The sequence below is a fragment of the Montipora foliosa genome, chromosome 10 (assembly GCF_036669935.1).
Source record: "Montipora foliosa isolate CH-2021 chromosome 10, ASM3666993v2, whole genome shotgun sequence".
Lineage (NCBI taxonomy): Eukaryota > Metazoa > Cnidaria > Anthozoa > Scleractinia > Acroporidae > Montipora > Montipora foliosa.
Window position 1 is genome coordinate 14431517 of NC_090878.1, and position 12500 is coordinate 14444016.

The window sequence follows — 12500 nt, forward strand, 5'->3', positions numbered from 1 at the left end:
CTGCCTCTGTGATCAAAGCGGGCCATCATCGCGCCCAACAATTTGATCGACAGTCATCACTACAAACGTCACAAAAAGATAAGAATGACAGAATTCCATTCACCCTCACTTTCCATCCTCATAATCACGCAGTCAAAAGCATCATTCTTAGTAATTTTTAATTGCTCCAAAATGATCCCGAGACTGGTAGAATCTTTTCGCAACCTCCACTTATTTCATTCAAACGCGACAAAAACGTAGGCAACTTTTTAGTTAGAAGCGCGCTCAAAACTAACGAGCAACCCGGCACTTTCAAATGCGCGCGCTCACGATGCAAAACTTGTCTTTTCATTGTTAACACTAGCAAGATATCGGGACCTAAGCGATCTGTTAAGATCACCGATCGTTTCACATGTACCTCCGCAAATGTCATTTATTGCATAACCTGCACGTTATGCAATAAATTATACATTGGTGAGACAGGTAGACGACTAGGTGACCGATTCCGCGAACACCTTCGCGATGTTGAGAAGAATGACAAGGATGCATCCAAGCCAGTCGCTCGCCATTTTAATCTGCCTAACCACTCCAAAAAACACATGGCTATCTGCGGCCTTTCCCTACATCTAGGTACGACGGAAAGCCGCAAGAATCTGGAACAAAAATTCATCTTTCAAATCGGCACCCTTAATCCTCACGGTATTAACGAACGCTTTTCATTTAACTAATATATTCCTATTTTTCACGTTGCCATGTTACCACCAATAGCGTAGCTCCTACTCTACTATAAACACTACACGTAACCCATAATCCCTCGATTCGCTCTGACGAAGGGCTAACGCTCGAAACGTCAGCTTTTAGAATCTCTGTACGGTGGCCAATTTACATTATCAACTCCGTTGATAAAACCAAATTTTTGTATACTACTTCCCCACCGACGCAGCACCACAGTTTCTTTAGAAACTACCCCTTCATTCTGAGTATTTAATTTGCTAAGTACCATATTTGGAACAACAAGAGCGAGGGGTTTCCAAATATGGTACTTAGCACTGAAACATTCAACCAATCAGTTCGCACTGAATATTCGGAAGCTGTGAACGCGCGTTACACGTTTCAACCCTTATGGGTTTCTGGTGCAACTTAATCCCTGTCGTCATCTCCTGTTAACCGATCTCCTTTTAAAACGAGTCCTCCCTCTCTCATCTTAAAAATTTGATCGTGTATTTGAGGCATTTAACGGCGAAATGACAAGCACATAGAGCATCAAACCATCGAACTTCTTTTCTTTCAATACGATGTCGCTTAAATCTAGAATTTCCATTCCATGATTCAACGCCTCGTGGAAGAGATCAAATTTGGCTTTGTCCGCCATTTTGAAAAAGAGTCGAGACTGCGCAGAACGACCGGAAAGGGTGAATCGTGGACTGTTGCCGCGCTTGCCAGAGCTCTCGATCCGCGGCGGTGGCCAAGAGGATCGCAGCTCTGGGAACGAGAATGGCCCTCCGATCTAAAGGTCCCTAATGTTGCCTCGTTAAAGATTTTTGCTTGTTGTGTCCATATGTCCAAGAGTGAATTAGAATTTCCGTACTGAGCATCCGTACTGAACATCTACCGCGTGGCTCAGATCGTTGAGCCACTCGGGCTGTCACGCGGAAGGCCGCGGGTTCGACCCGGCTGGATCAACACTCAGGATCTTACAATAACTGAGCAGAAAAAAGTGCTGCCTTTGTAATTTCATCTGCAAATGGTGAGACTTCCAAGTCTTCTCGGATAAGAACTATAAACCGTAGGCCCCGTCTCACAAATATCTTCTATGTTCATAATTTCCCTATGAGACGTTAAAGAGCCCCCACAGCATTCGAGCAGAGTTGTGGATGAAGTCCCCGGTGTTGTGGCTGTCCTGTTCTCTCCAGCAAAAGTGGCCGGCTTGGCGATGATTTCGCTAAAAAGGTTTGTGGTGTATAACAGCCAAAAAAAAGGTTTGTGGTGTATAACAGCCATAAATCAAAAAAGGACTTTGCCGAGTGCTGTAATATGTAGACTGTAGATGTAGATATTTAATTAACTCTTGCATGTCCAAGGGCATTCTGAGATACAGAATAATATAAGTCCCTTTAATTCGGAAAAGGTTGCCATTAAAACCAAACAGCTAGAAAATAATTCAGGACAAATGATAACGTAGAAATTTCACCTGTTTAGGTTTTGTCCATCAAAACAAAGGAAGCAAGTGTGACGGTCTAGGGGTGAAATATCGCCTGCATAGCTGGTGGTTCTGTATGTTGTTGCGGAACGCGAGAGATCTCGAGCGGCGAACGCGAGAAGGCAAAAACAGAACAGAACCGCCAGCTACGTCGAACCGTAAAATATAAGTCATGGATTCTGACCAGGATAATTAGGATTAGAAAACCGTGACTGAATTCTTCATTGAGTTGTCATTCACCCTTGTTTGCTTTTACATTTACATTTTGCGTTTATAAATAGCATGTTTCTCCCTTACTGTTAGAGAGTTAAAGTTCTGTTGTCATCAGATGAAGTCTCGAGTGTTCGCAAAACTTCGCAAGTCCTGGGTCCTGGGTCCCCCGCCCCCTCGGGGAAGCTGATGACAAGTGCATGGTCACGCGGATCGTCACGCTGGCAGTTTACTTCACATGAGGAAATGACATGTGCGAAACTGATCTTGAAAAGGTAAGTTAACGAGGATCGGAACAACCCATTTCGCCAGGAATCGCGAAAATGTATAAGTCTTAAGTCTGAAATATTTGGACGGTTAATCGGCAAAGCTCCAATGATCAATTTTTCCTGCTGATCGAAACAAATGCTTAACTTTACAGGAAACTTTAGCTCAAATGATTGTTTGAATTAAAACCGAAATCTGGCTGGAACAAGTTATTGCAATTTGCAAGGAAATATTTTCCCGGAATGGAAGATTTTGCAACCTTGAGTTATTTTTATTTATTCGGTGTAATGCAAGCCCACCTGGATATATACCATGAAATGCTTAGCCATCTTCTGATGAGGTCCCATCATTTATGAGTCAATGAGTCATGAGTCATTGAGACTCACAGTCAATATAGCAATAATGTATTGATTAAGCCTAAGCCCTCGTTTCAGTGATTAGCCCTAAGCACTCTCTGAAATTTTAGCTTTCATTTTATGGGTTAGGGTAACTGCACTAATGCACCGATCAAATCAAAACTTCAACGACCTCCCCCCGCCCCCCCATCCCCTGGGAAAACCTTGGGCTTTTGACCATCTTCTGTGCCCAGTGAGTGGGGCATTTTACCTTTGCCTGTGTGGGGTGGGGAAAATTGAACAAGAAGTGTCAGGTTTCAAATGATTTTTTTTGGGCACTGAAGTCGCTAACTGCTATAAAACACGTGTTTGGACAAGATGGAAGAGTTTAAAGGAAGAGATATAGCATTTGTGAGCGATTGGTTTACAAAAAAAGGTCTTTATCAAAGACGACAGGAGCCGACAACGATTGTTCTTTAGTAGGGTATGACAGACAAATCCTAGGATAGGGTAGGGTATTTGAACACCATTTTGGCCAAAGGGGGCGGGAATTTGAACGATCCAATCTTTAAATGTTCCCCAAATAAAATAGCCATTACTTCAAACTGCAGAAGTTGTTCACTTGATATTTTCCCAGATTGAGAATATCTCTCTCAAGCTGAGGGCAGCAACAAATGACGGTGGACTGGCTATAAAGGACAGATATTACCACCTTAGAAAATATCATGCCTGCTTTGTGGGTAAGCTACTCTTGGTTTTTTTGTATAGTTGTAATATAATTTGAGGAATTTATGGTGTGTATTGTGGGGTGGGGAGCAGAAGCAGGAAATAGATTTGCATAGTTACTTGGTTTGAAGCTTGGGCGAGGTTTGGGCAAGTAAGTGAAGAAAGAGAAAGATAATCATGACCCCCTATCCCCAAGATACCCTTGATTCCTTCTCCCAATAGCCTTTCGCACTACACTTTTCACTATATATTTATAAATTCTTTTCAATTTCACCTACATTAGGATCCGGCAGGTACAAAACACAGGTCACAGGTCATTGATTTACCAATACAGATTGTATCCTAAACATTCATAAAAGTTAACCTTAGGCCTAGAAACTTTTGTTTAGGCCTAATTAGGCCTGAGGTTAGCTTTTATGAATGTTTAGGATATTTTCTGTATCAATTGGTAAAACAATGACCTGTGACCTGTGACTTGTACCTTCCACTTTAGGATCAGAAGCAATTGACTGGTTTATTGCCAATGGATATGCAAGCTCAAGACTGGAAGGGGTTAAACTAGGCCAGGTTGGTTTGCCTAAATTTAACTTTTTGCTTTTTTATTAGAAATAAGAGAAATCAATGTAAAAGATTTAAGGCGACTTAATTAAATTTGTAAATGTTGTTTGTATCTAGGATCTTTTGGATGCGGACTTGGTCCACCATGTGGTTGATGAACACAATTTTGAGGACAAAGCGTTGTTCTACAGGTTCCGTCAAGATGGTAACAACAAGTTTTTGTAGGTCACAGGTTTTTTACATAGGCACACTATCTTGTATGGGTTTGTAAATGCCAGACCAGTTTCTTCAGAAATGAAATTGAACCCGTTTTTTAAATTTATTGCAGATCCCCCTCATCAGTCGCCAGCTGGGCCCTCAGTGGCATCCCTTAAGGCAGACTGCAGTGCAAAGACTAGCCATGTACAGAAGAGAGGAAGACTTATATGGCAGCAAGTTTTCATTGTTCTCAGACCAGGAGATGATACGCTTTATGAGTTCAGAACTGATTTGGTAAGATATGGACAGTGTTCTGCATACCTTTTGTACATAATGTGACACAAAATGAGCAGATTGGGTAATTATCTATTTTTTTTATACAGCACAGATCTCTGCCACCCACTCAGATCCAGAATTGAAAAGGTCTTCTTTGTAGGAGAAGGGAGGGAAGAGTGGGACTGGGAAGTGCTGGGTCATTTGTTTGCATGGCCTTTATGCAAGCATTGTTTTTGTTATTGTCATTATTATTGTGCCATCATCAGTTTCACTTTCGTTGTCAATATCATGATTTATTTTTCCACTATTACACCATTTTACCATATTTGGTTAAGAGAAAACGCACAAAATATGTGTCCCAGATTGGCCGGTTTCCAACAGCAAATACAGAGAGAATAAAAGAACACAATGCAGAGGCCCAGGGCTTCTGATATTTTGCGATGTTGCGATTTCGCATAATAAACTAAAATCGCAACAAATTGCATAATTCATGAAAAACCGCAGAATTTGTACAAAATTGCACAATTTACGGAAGAAAAGAGCCAAATCTCGCTTTTTCATAAGTTCTCTGGTAATTTAAACATAATCTCAAGCCATTTTAGCTTTCAAAAGATGTCAAAAACTGGAAAGAATGAAGAAATATACAACCTGGCATTCTATGCATCATTTCACTTGTTGAGGAACTGGTTCTGGTTTTCGATAGTCAGCCACTGCTCATTGGTGACAATCCATTTCCCTAAATATTCTCTGAAGAAATGTAGTGTGAAAACTGCTGGATTGTCATTTGAAATATGTAGTATTTTCTTTTACTTGAAACAAACGTCCTCACGGATAAGTTTGTTGTTAAAACACCTAGCGCGTCTTCACAGGGGAAAAAATCGTACTTCTCTGTATACATTTCAGCGAAAAACAGGGCAAGAAGGTACCCCAAAGAAACGTTTCATGTTGACGATGGTCTGTTGTTTTGCTCAATTTGTGCAATGTAGTGGTTGTTCATCTACAACAGTTTGTGGTGGACAAGCTACTTGAAGCTGAGTCATGTGACACTAAATTGGCAAAATGAGCCATCTCTGATTTCAGTAATTTAAAATGAGGCAACAAATTTATTTCAGATGTTTTCATCATTCCCTTGTGCTCAAGTATGTTCTTGAACAGCAAGGAATGGATTGTGCTTCCCTTAGATCAAACAAACACCGTTAAATTAGCTAAAATGAAATTGCATAATTTGCTGCATAATTGACCCTTCTTGCCGTGTAATGAGACTTGAAAGTGCCACATAATTTCCAATTTTTTTTCATACCCTATCAGAACCCCTGCAAAGTGCAAGAATTAAACTTATCATCGCCTATCACTTGTCATTTTGTATATAAAGGAAAGGAAAGGAACTTCATTTAAATGTCTAGTCTAGTCTTCTAGCACTGGAGCACTAATTGGGGACACTTTAAACTGAAATAAAAAAATTAATGCAACTCAAATCAAATGTTGGTTTTTTTATGGTTTTGATATTCAATCAAATAAAGGACATTTGAATGGTTGGTCACTTTTGTTTTTGTCATTTATGCACGCCTTACTATCATGTATACAATGCAGGCAGAAGCCAAAATACTAGAAAATGACGCAATAGTGGAATAATGAATCTCTTTTTGAAATGTTTATGATATCATAAAATATGTGCGGACATTTTTTTGTTGCTTGTATTTTTTGTCACCCCTTTGGGGCAAAAATATATGCATGCGCATATTATATGTTTAAAACCATTCAATAAGACTGTTTTTATTTAGCTGGGATTACTAATAGTTAATTTACAATGGGCCATACCTCTGTGTTAAAGCAAGAGATCATCAATGCAATTTTTGGTTATGACTTGTAAAATTAGTTTCTGTGATTAAACTAGGTGGGGGCATGGGCTGCAGGGGAAAAAGTGATACAGCGCCTTCACCACAACCAGTACTAAATTCCTCCAGCCTCCAATTATATTGAGACTTAGGAAGACAGCAGTCACATGACATACGTCCCCATAGTTGACATCAGCTGAGAAGGGGATATTTCCTAGCATCAACAGGAGATGTGATCCTGGGAAGGGGGGGACTCCCATATAAAAATGACAGGGGTGCTCATTGGAAATTTTGCAAAGAACCCCAAGGTACCAAGATTCTGTCTAGTGGGCATGGCATGAAATTTTTCTCACCCCTAAGAGGTACCAAAACCGCTTTTTTAACCCCTAAAAGGTACGACAAGCACCCCCATCCTCTTTATGTGGGAGTCCCCCCCCCCTCCCTGGGGAAGTGATAACTATTCTTATGCACAGAAACCTATTTTTCTGTAGCAATCAACACCATCTAAGAAGTATCCTGTGAAAGATGCTACTGTCAATCTGGATAAATCAGCAAATTTTTGCCTTTTGTTATCCTTTGCTGATATTCAGAGATCAGGTCAGTTGCCAAAAATCACTGTACCATCCCATAGTAAATAATAATACTTTAAATTATTTATTATATTTGATTGACCCTGTTCTTTGCGTACAGACTTTGTGGTTTTTTTTTTGCTTTCCATAAGTGACCGTAAAACATTCTGCTGTATGGTACCGCTTATTTCATAATTATAATTTGCCTTCCAAGAACTAATTACCGGTAAAAGCAACAGGACTCTTAAAACGTATCTTTCCATCTGTGACAAGTGACGAAGTACCTTTTGAAGCTTTAACAGGGGCAAGAGGAACTCTTCATAAAGACAGATATTTCTGTGATAATTTTGTGTACACGATGGATCATGGTAGTTATTGGCATGAGTGTTAAGAAGGAAAGTAGCAAAGGAACTTGTCATTGAAATAGCTCAGAAATATGAAGTTAATGTGACAGCAACATTTGCTACTTGTGGAAAAAGTGACGGCGAAGTGTTGGAGCAACATCTGCTCAAGAAAACTTAAGATAGAAACACCATTGCATCTCGTGGCATAAGGCCGCAAGACCTCATCTATTGCCCCATTCACACCGAACCTTAAACATGTTTAGTTAAACATGGTTTCAAAGGGTTTTCTTTTAAAATCATGTTTACTGATTTTTGTCAACTACAAATTTAGCACAGGTCAAAGCATGTGTTGAAACAAACCTGAATCTCATGGAAAATCCAGTCCTACATTTTTCTGTGACTGATTTTTATTTTGTTAAACCCAGTTTAATTAAATATGTCTTGTTGGTGTGAATGGGGTATAGGTCATTTATTAATGCTTTATTGAAAAGAAAAATAAGTGAAACACCACAACTCACAGATATTCATTAAGGTTTTTGTTTCACTAATTATTGAAACATAAAATCCATGAAGTCTGTTGAGTATGATCACCAAATTGACTAAACATGCCAGTTTGCTATTGCAGTAGTTTAAACTAAGTTTATTATCAATCATAACTGTACAGCTGGTGAAACGGCTGACCTACTGACTAAAATTCATGTTTTGCTCTGTCTAGCCTTGTACTTAATCTTCGAATTTGACAGGCCTGGATTTTGTACTATCTACTGTCTACTGTCAGTCTGTATTGTGGTAAACCGCTCATAAATGTTATTTAATCTTGTGTTGTTTAAATGTCAGACTTGCGACTGGCCTTTAGCTCAGATGAAGAGCAGCTGTCATGGCTGAAAGCTTTTGAAAAGTCAGGAGCTGTAACTGGCCAAACTGAGGAGGTAAAAAATGGGCCTGTACCTTGACGTTGTTGTTGGCAGAATGAGAGAGGGGTAGTGGAAGGGCTCATGAATGAGGTCAATGTCATGGCTGCAATTCTCTCAGAGTAGATGTGGTTGTGTATAAGGCACCAGATTCTTAACCAAAGGGTGTGGCTCTGCTGCTGTGTGAAAAAACTTTGTTCCACACTTTCTCAATGATTGCATCAACACCAAGTGGATTGCGCTACCCACCTGATAAACCACTATCCAGTCAATGAGAATTTGCTATCCCAGTTTAGTTATCAAGTAGTTAGTGATTTATTCAATGCATATTGCCGTATCCACCTTTGGGACAACCCTGGCTAGGTTGTTCCATAGTCACAGAAGAAATCACTTTTCAGTGCTTGAAACGGTCTATTAGCTTTGATATTGATTCTTCAATGGGTAATGTTTTATCCAACAGCAGTTGCCTTGCCAGATTTGTTTGATTTTAGTTGTGAATGGGATCCACATAAGGGACAAATGGTTAAACTTCATTGGATACATACATCGCTATTCAGTGGACAATTCAAGTGCTTATCTATTGTAAAATGAATGTGACTTTTCCTTTGTATAGCAATATCAACCATTTATTCAACTAATGCCAGGTGTTCAAATTTGGAGGGGGGGGGGGGGGGTAACCCAGCAATTATCTCCTCCCGTGGCGTCTTATCGAGCATTCATGTTGGATGGATGTTGGGAGGGAATGGGACGAGAGAATCACCTCTCACGCTTTTGATCCACCCAGTTGGTCCACCCCCCTTGGTGGCAATTTATTTCTCTCCCCAAACTTCCTCTGCTTCAGAATTTCAAGATGGCGGCTAAGAAGTTCGGGGAGAATTACGCTTAGCCCGTAACCACTAAAATACGCCTACACTGCAAGCCATCGTCATGTGATCCTTTGTGGCCAGGTTGCCAGCAACTTTATCTACTAAACATATTCATGTAACAGAAATAAACATCATATTTATTACAGGAAGTTGACGACAAAGTGAAGAACGCCAAATCTATTTTTGAGTTTAGCGCAAAAGATATCGATGGAAACCTTGTATCTCTCGAAAAATATCGGTAAGTAGCTAAATCAGTCTCCTTTTTTTCAAGTATTGCGAGCTTAATAGCTCAAATGAAGATCAAAGCAAGAGGAAAAGCAAAATTAATGTTCTCCTTGGTGATACATATGGAGAATTTCAGAGTTGCGATGTGTCGCTCTTTTTCGTTCCTAGCAAACGAGGAATCGTTTTTACGGAAACGTGGTCAAGTTCCTTCTTTGTGCGTACGCCCAGTATTTGTTTCTCGGGAAGCAAACACGTTTCTGGCTTCTTTAAGAAGCATTTTGCTTCCTGGGCATATTTTTCCTCCTTTGCCAACTAGAGAGTGGAAGAGGTTCTGTCGATTTTAGCTTATTTCTTGCCTGGTAACGACAGATATATAGAGGAAAATGTAAAACATAAGAGTATAGTCATGCTTTACTATAAGCAGCAGCCAGTCATAAACGAGATGCTAATTTTCTGTTTTCTTGTCTGCGGGGACCATATTTCTGCGTCGATGCTTCCCGCTGCGGCGTTATGGAAAATGTGCATCCCAATTCTGAATTACTCAAGATCGCAAGAATCCGTCGTCAATTTTCATTTTCAGGGGTTTTGTGACGTTAATTGTCAACGTTGCTTCATTCTGAGGCTTAACACAGAAGAACTACACTCAGCTTGTGGAACTGCACTCCACTTACGCTGATCGTGGACTTCGCATTCTTGGATTCCCGTGTAACCAGTTTGGTAATCAGGTATTCTTGATTTTGATTATTGCCATTCTACGAGTAGAAAACTTTTCATTGCAAGATTACAAAGAACGTAAAGGCCTCCCCCTATCATATGCGAATAGGTAACAAAAACATTAACTGCCATTTTAGTACATGTTATTCTGTTGTTCGGCATGCAATGGGCAAAAGCACAACTGAAAAATGACATTCCTAGGCAGGATTCGCACCTACGACCTCCGTTTGCACAGGTCGGATGCTCCACCCATTGAGCTAGCTACCAGTGGCGGATCCAGACCTTGAGCTAAGGGGGGGGGCCCCCCGGACCCCTCCCCTAGATCCGCCACTGGCTACTAGAACTCACGGGAGCCAGGTCGCCAGAGATTTAGCATCACGTCTATAGGTGAAACGACAAACGTTGTCTTGCCGTTTCGAGTTTCACGTAAAATGGAGTGAAACTTGTGACTTTAGCTTCGCGTCACCCACGGCAATTCAGACTGAACTCTTTTCAATCTCGAGTATTTAGTTAACAAGAAAGGAAAACAAAAACTCGGAGTCTTTTTAAGCCGACATTGTTAGTAGAAAAAGACGCTATAAAATGAAAATTCTTACCTGTCAAATTTTGCGAGTTCCAATGGAGCTGTTTCGTGAGTCATCAGACTCATCGGGAGTTCATGAAGAGAATTTCTGTAGGGAGTCGGATCGGATATGAACGATCTTAAGCCATGAAACCTAATTTTTCCTTGTTTGACTAACTGGAAAATGGTTTGGGGTTTTTTTTTTCCGCGAACAATTTGTTATGTACAAGAAAAACGAGAAGAAAATTCAACGTCTACGGCAAGACGTAGATTAGGGTTCATTACGATGCAAATGCGAACACAGGGAACCAACGCGCGCAAACTCACTGGCGTTTTCTTAATGAGAACTTTTTTTGTGAGAACTAAAAACACTGTAAGTTGATGCTTCAATGTATGTCGCTTTTGTCTAGGCTTGCGTCGCTAAAGTAAACCAGCTCTTTGATCCAATGACACGAAAAAGAAAAACTCTTCGGTAACAAAGAGAAGCAAGGAGCGGAATTTTTTCTTTTCTTTTTTTTTGCAATTTTTAGAGCGCTAGTGCGATATTGAGACACAACTAAACTTGATAAACACGTTCTCTAGGGCTTTTCTTTGATTGCACCAGACTCGTACCCAGTCGCTATTTACGTGCTTTTGGGGGAAAGAGGATTAGATACTAGGTTGGATTAAGGCGCGCGAGGTGTCATGGGAAGGGTCGGCCTCTTCCCATAACTACCCGCGCGCTCCACTTTATCCAGACCGCTTTCGCTTTGAAAGCCGTAAATAGCGACTGGGTACGAGTCTGTGATTGCACCTGACGTCACGGCGGCCATGTTGAATGTTGATGGCAAGAACAATAGCGAAAAAGTCTTTTGGGAATTTGATTCTATTATTATGCAAATCTTGTGCTTCATTTATTTTCCTATTGTTTTGGCACCAACATGGCCGTCTTATCACGTGACTGCAATCAAAGAATCCCCATCCATGTTTATAATTTCGTTTGTTATAGGAACCCGATGCAGAGCCGATAATAAAACGCTTTGTGGAGAATTATGGTGTCAAGTTTGATATGTTTTCCAAAATCAATGTCAACGGTGCGAAAGCGATACCTTTGTACAAGTACCTTAAGAGCCAGCTGAAAGGAACTTTAGGAAGGTAATTTCGGTTTCTTCTTGTGTAGGCCGGAGGCGCTTGTCTTGAGATCCAGAGATCAGAGACATTGGCCACCAGGCTACTCCGCAATCCAAGCTAAAATAATGTTTGCATGTGTGCAACCCAAAATGAAAAACAGTAACTTTTTTTCACGTATTGCGGTTCTTTATTTTCAGATCGATAGTTCGAAAGTGAATGTAGAAAAGAAAGAGTAAAATTATAAGACACATCACACCTCCTTCATTGGCTCACAGAGTTTGCCAAGAAAACAACATTAGGAGGGTAGCGAAACAAAAAAAGACACCAACTCTGGGTAATTGTGAGCTTTTTCAAGGAATTTTTCAAATAACAAAAATCCACACTGGTGACCATCTGAATGAACTATGGCTATTTTCATACGGTACCGGACGAACTTTTTACCGGTTCAAAAATTTGACCGGACATTTTGTTCGCACGGAACCGTGCAATATTTTCGCTCAGTTCACACGGAACTGACGAACCGGATTAAAATTTAATCTTTGTCAGTGGTGTTACCATCTGTTCATGCGCAGAGCGCTACTTTACGATAGTACCGGCCCCCGATTTTGGCGTTCA

At 40.5% G+C, this 12500-nt stretch overlaps 2 protein-coding genes and 1 long non-coding RNA gene across 4 annotated transcripts in view; 2 read left to right on the forward strand and 1 right to left on the reverse strand.

The window, feature by feature from the left end:
• Positions 1 to 12500, forward strand: part of LOC137973007 (zinc finger SWIM domain-containing protein 5-like) — a 435845-nt gene that overhangs the window by 383321 nt on the left and 40024 nt on the right. The gene's annotated exons all lie outside the window — the stretch shown is intronic.
• On the forward strand, positions 2588 to 10218 carry LOC137973010 (1-phosphatidylinositol 3-phosphate 5-kinase-like). Its single transcript, XM_068819716.1, has 9 exons — positions 2588 to 2664; positions 3629 to 3731; positions 4211 to 4284; positions 4393 to 4480; positions 4604 to 4767; positions 7076 to 7181; positions 8335 to 8426; positions 9421 to 9512; positions 10080 to 10218. Exons 1-9 carry the CDS (start codon positions 2641 to 2643, stop codon positions 10117 to 10119), a joined length of 783 nt encoding a protein of 260 aa, XP_068675817.1. The 5' UTR covers positions 2588 to 2640; the 3' UTR covers positions 10120 to 10218.
• LOC137973011 (uncharacterized) lies at positions 9526 to 12013 on the reverse strand. 2 transcript variants are annotated; one of them, XR_011117145.1, is made up of 3 exons: positions 11878 to 12013; positions 10810 to 10884; positions 9526 to 9855 (listed from the first exon to the last, which is right to left on the reverse strand). It is a non-coding gene; the product is annotated as an uncharacterized lncRNA (long non-coding RNA). The 2 variants fall into 2 exon arrangements; XR_011117144.1 differs by lacking the exon at positions 9526 to 9855 and adding an exon at positions 10116 to 10251.

Bases quoted from the DNA above. Each gene is read 5' to 3' on its own strand.
- LOC137973010 (XM_068819716.1), top strand. From the start codon at position 2,641: ATGTGCGAAACTGATCTTGAAAAG. The intron at 2,665-3,628 runs GTAAGTTAACGA...ATATTTTCCCAG, and splicing joins GCGAAACTGATCTTGAAAAG to ATTGAGAATATCTCTCTCAA. The intron at 7,182-8,334 runs GTCAGTTGCCAA...TTTAAATGTCAG, and splicing joins TGCTGATATTCAGAGATCAG to ACTTGCGACTGGCCTTTAGC.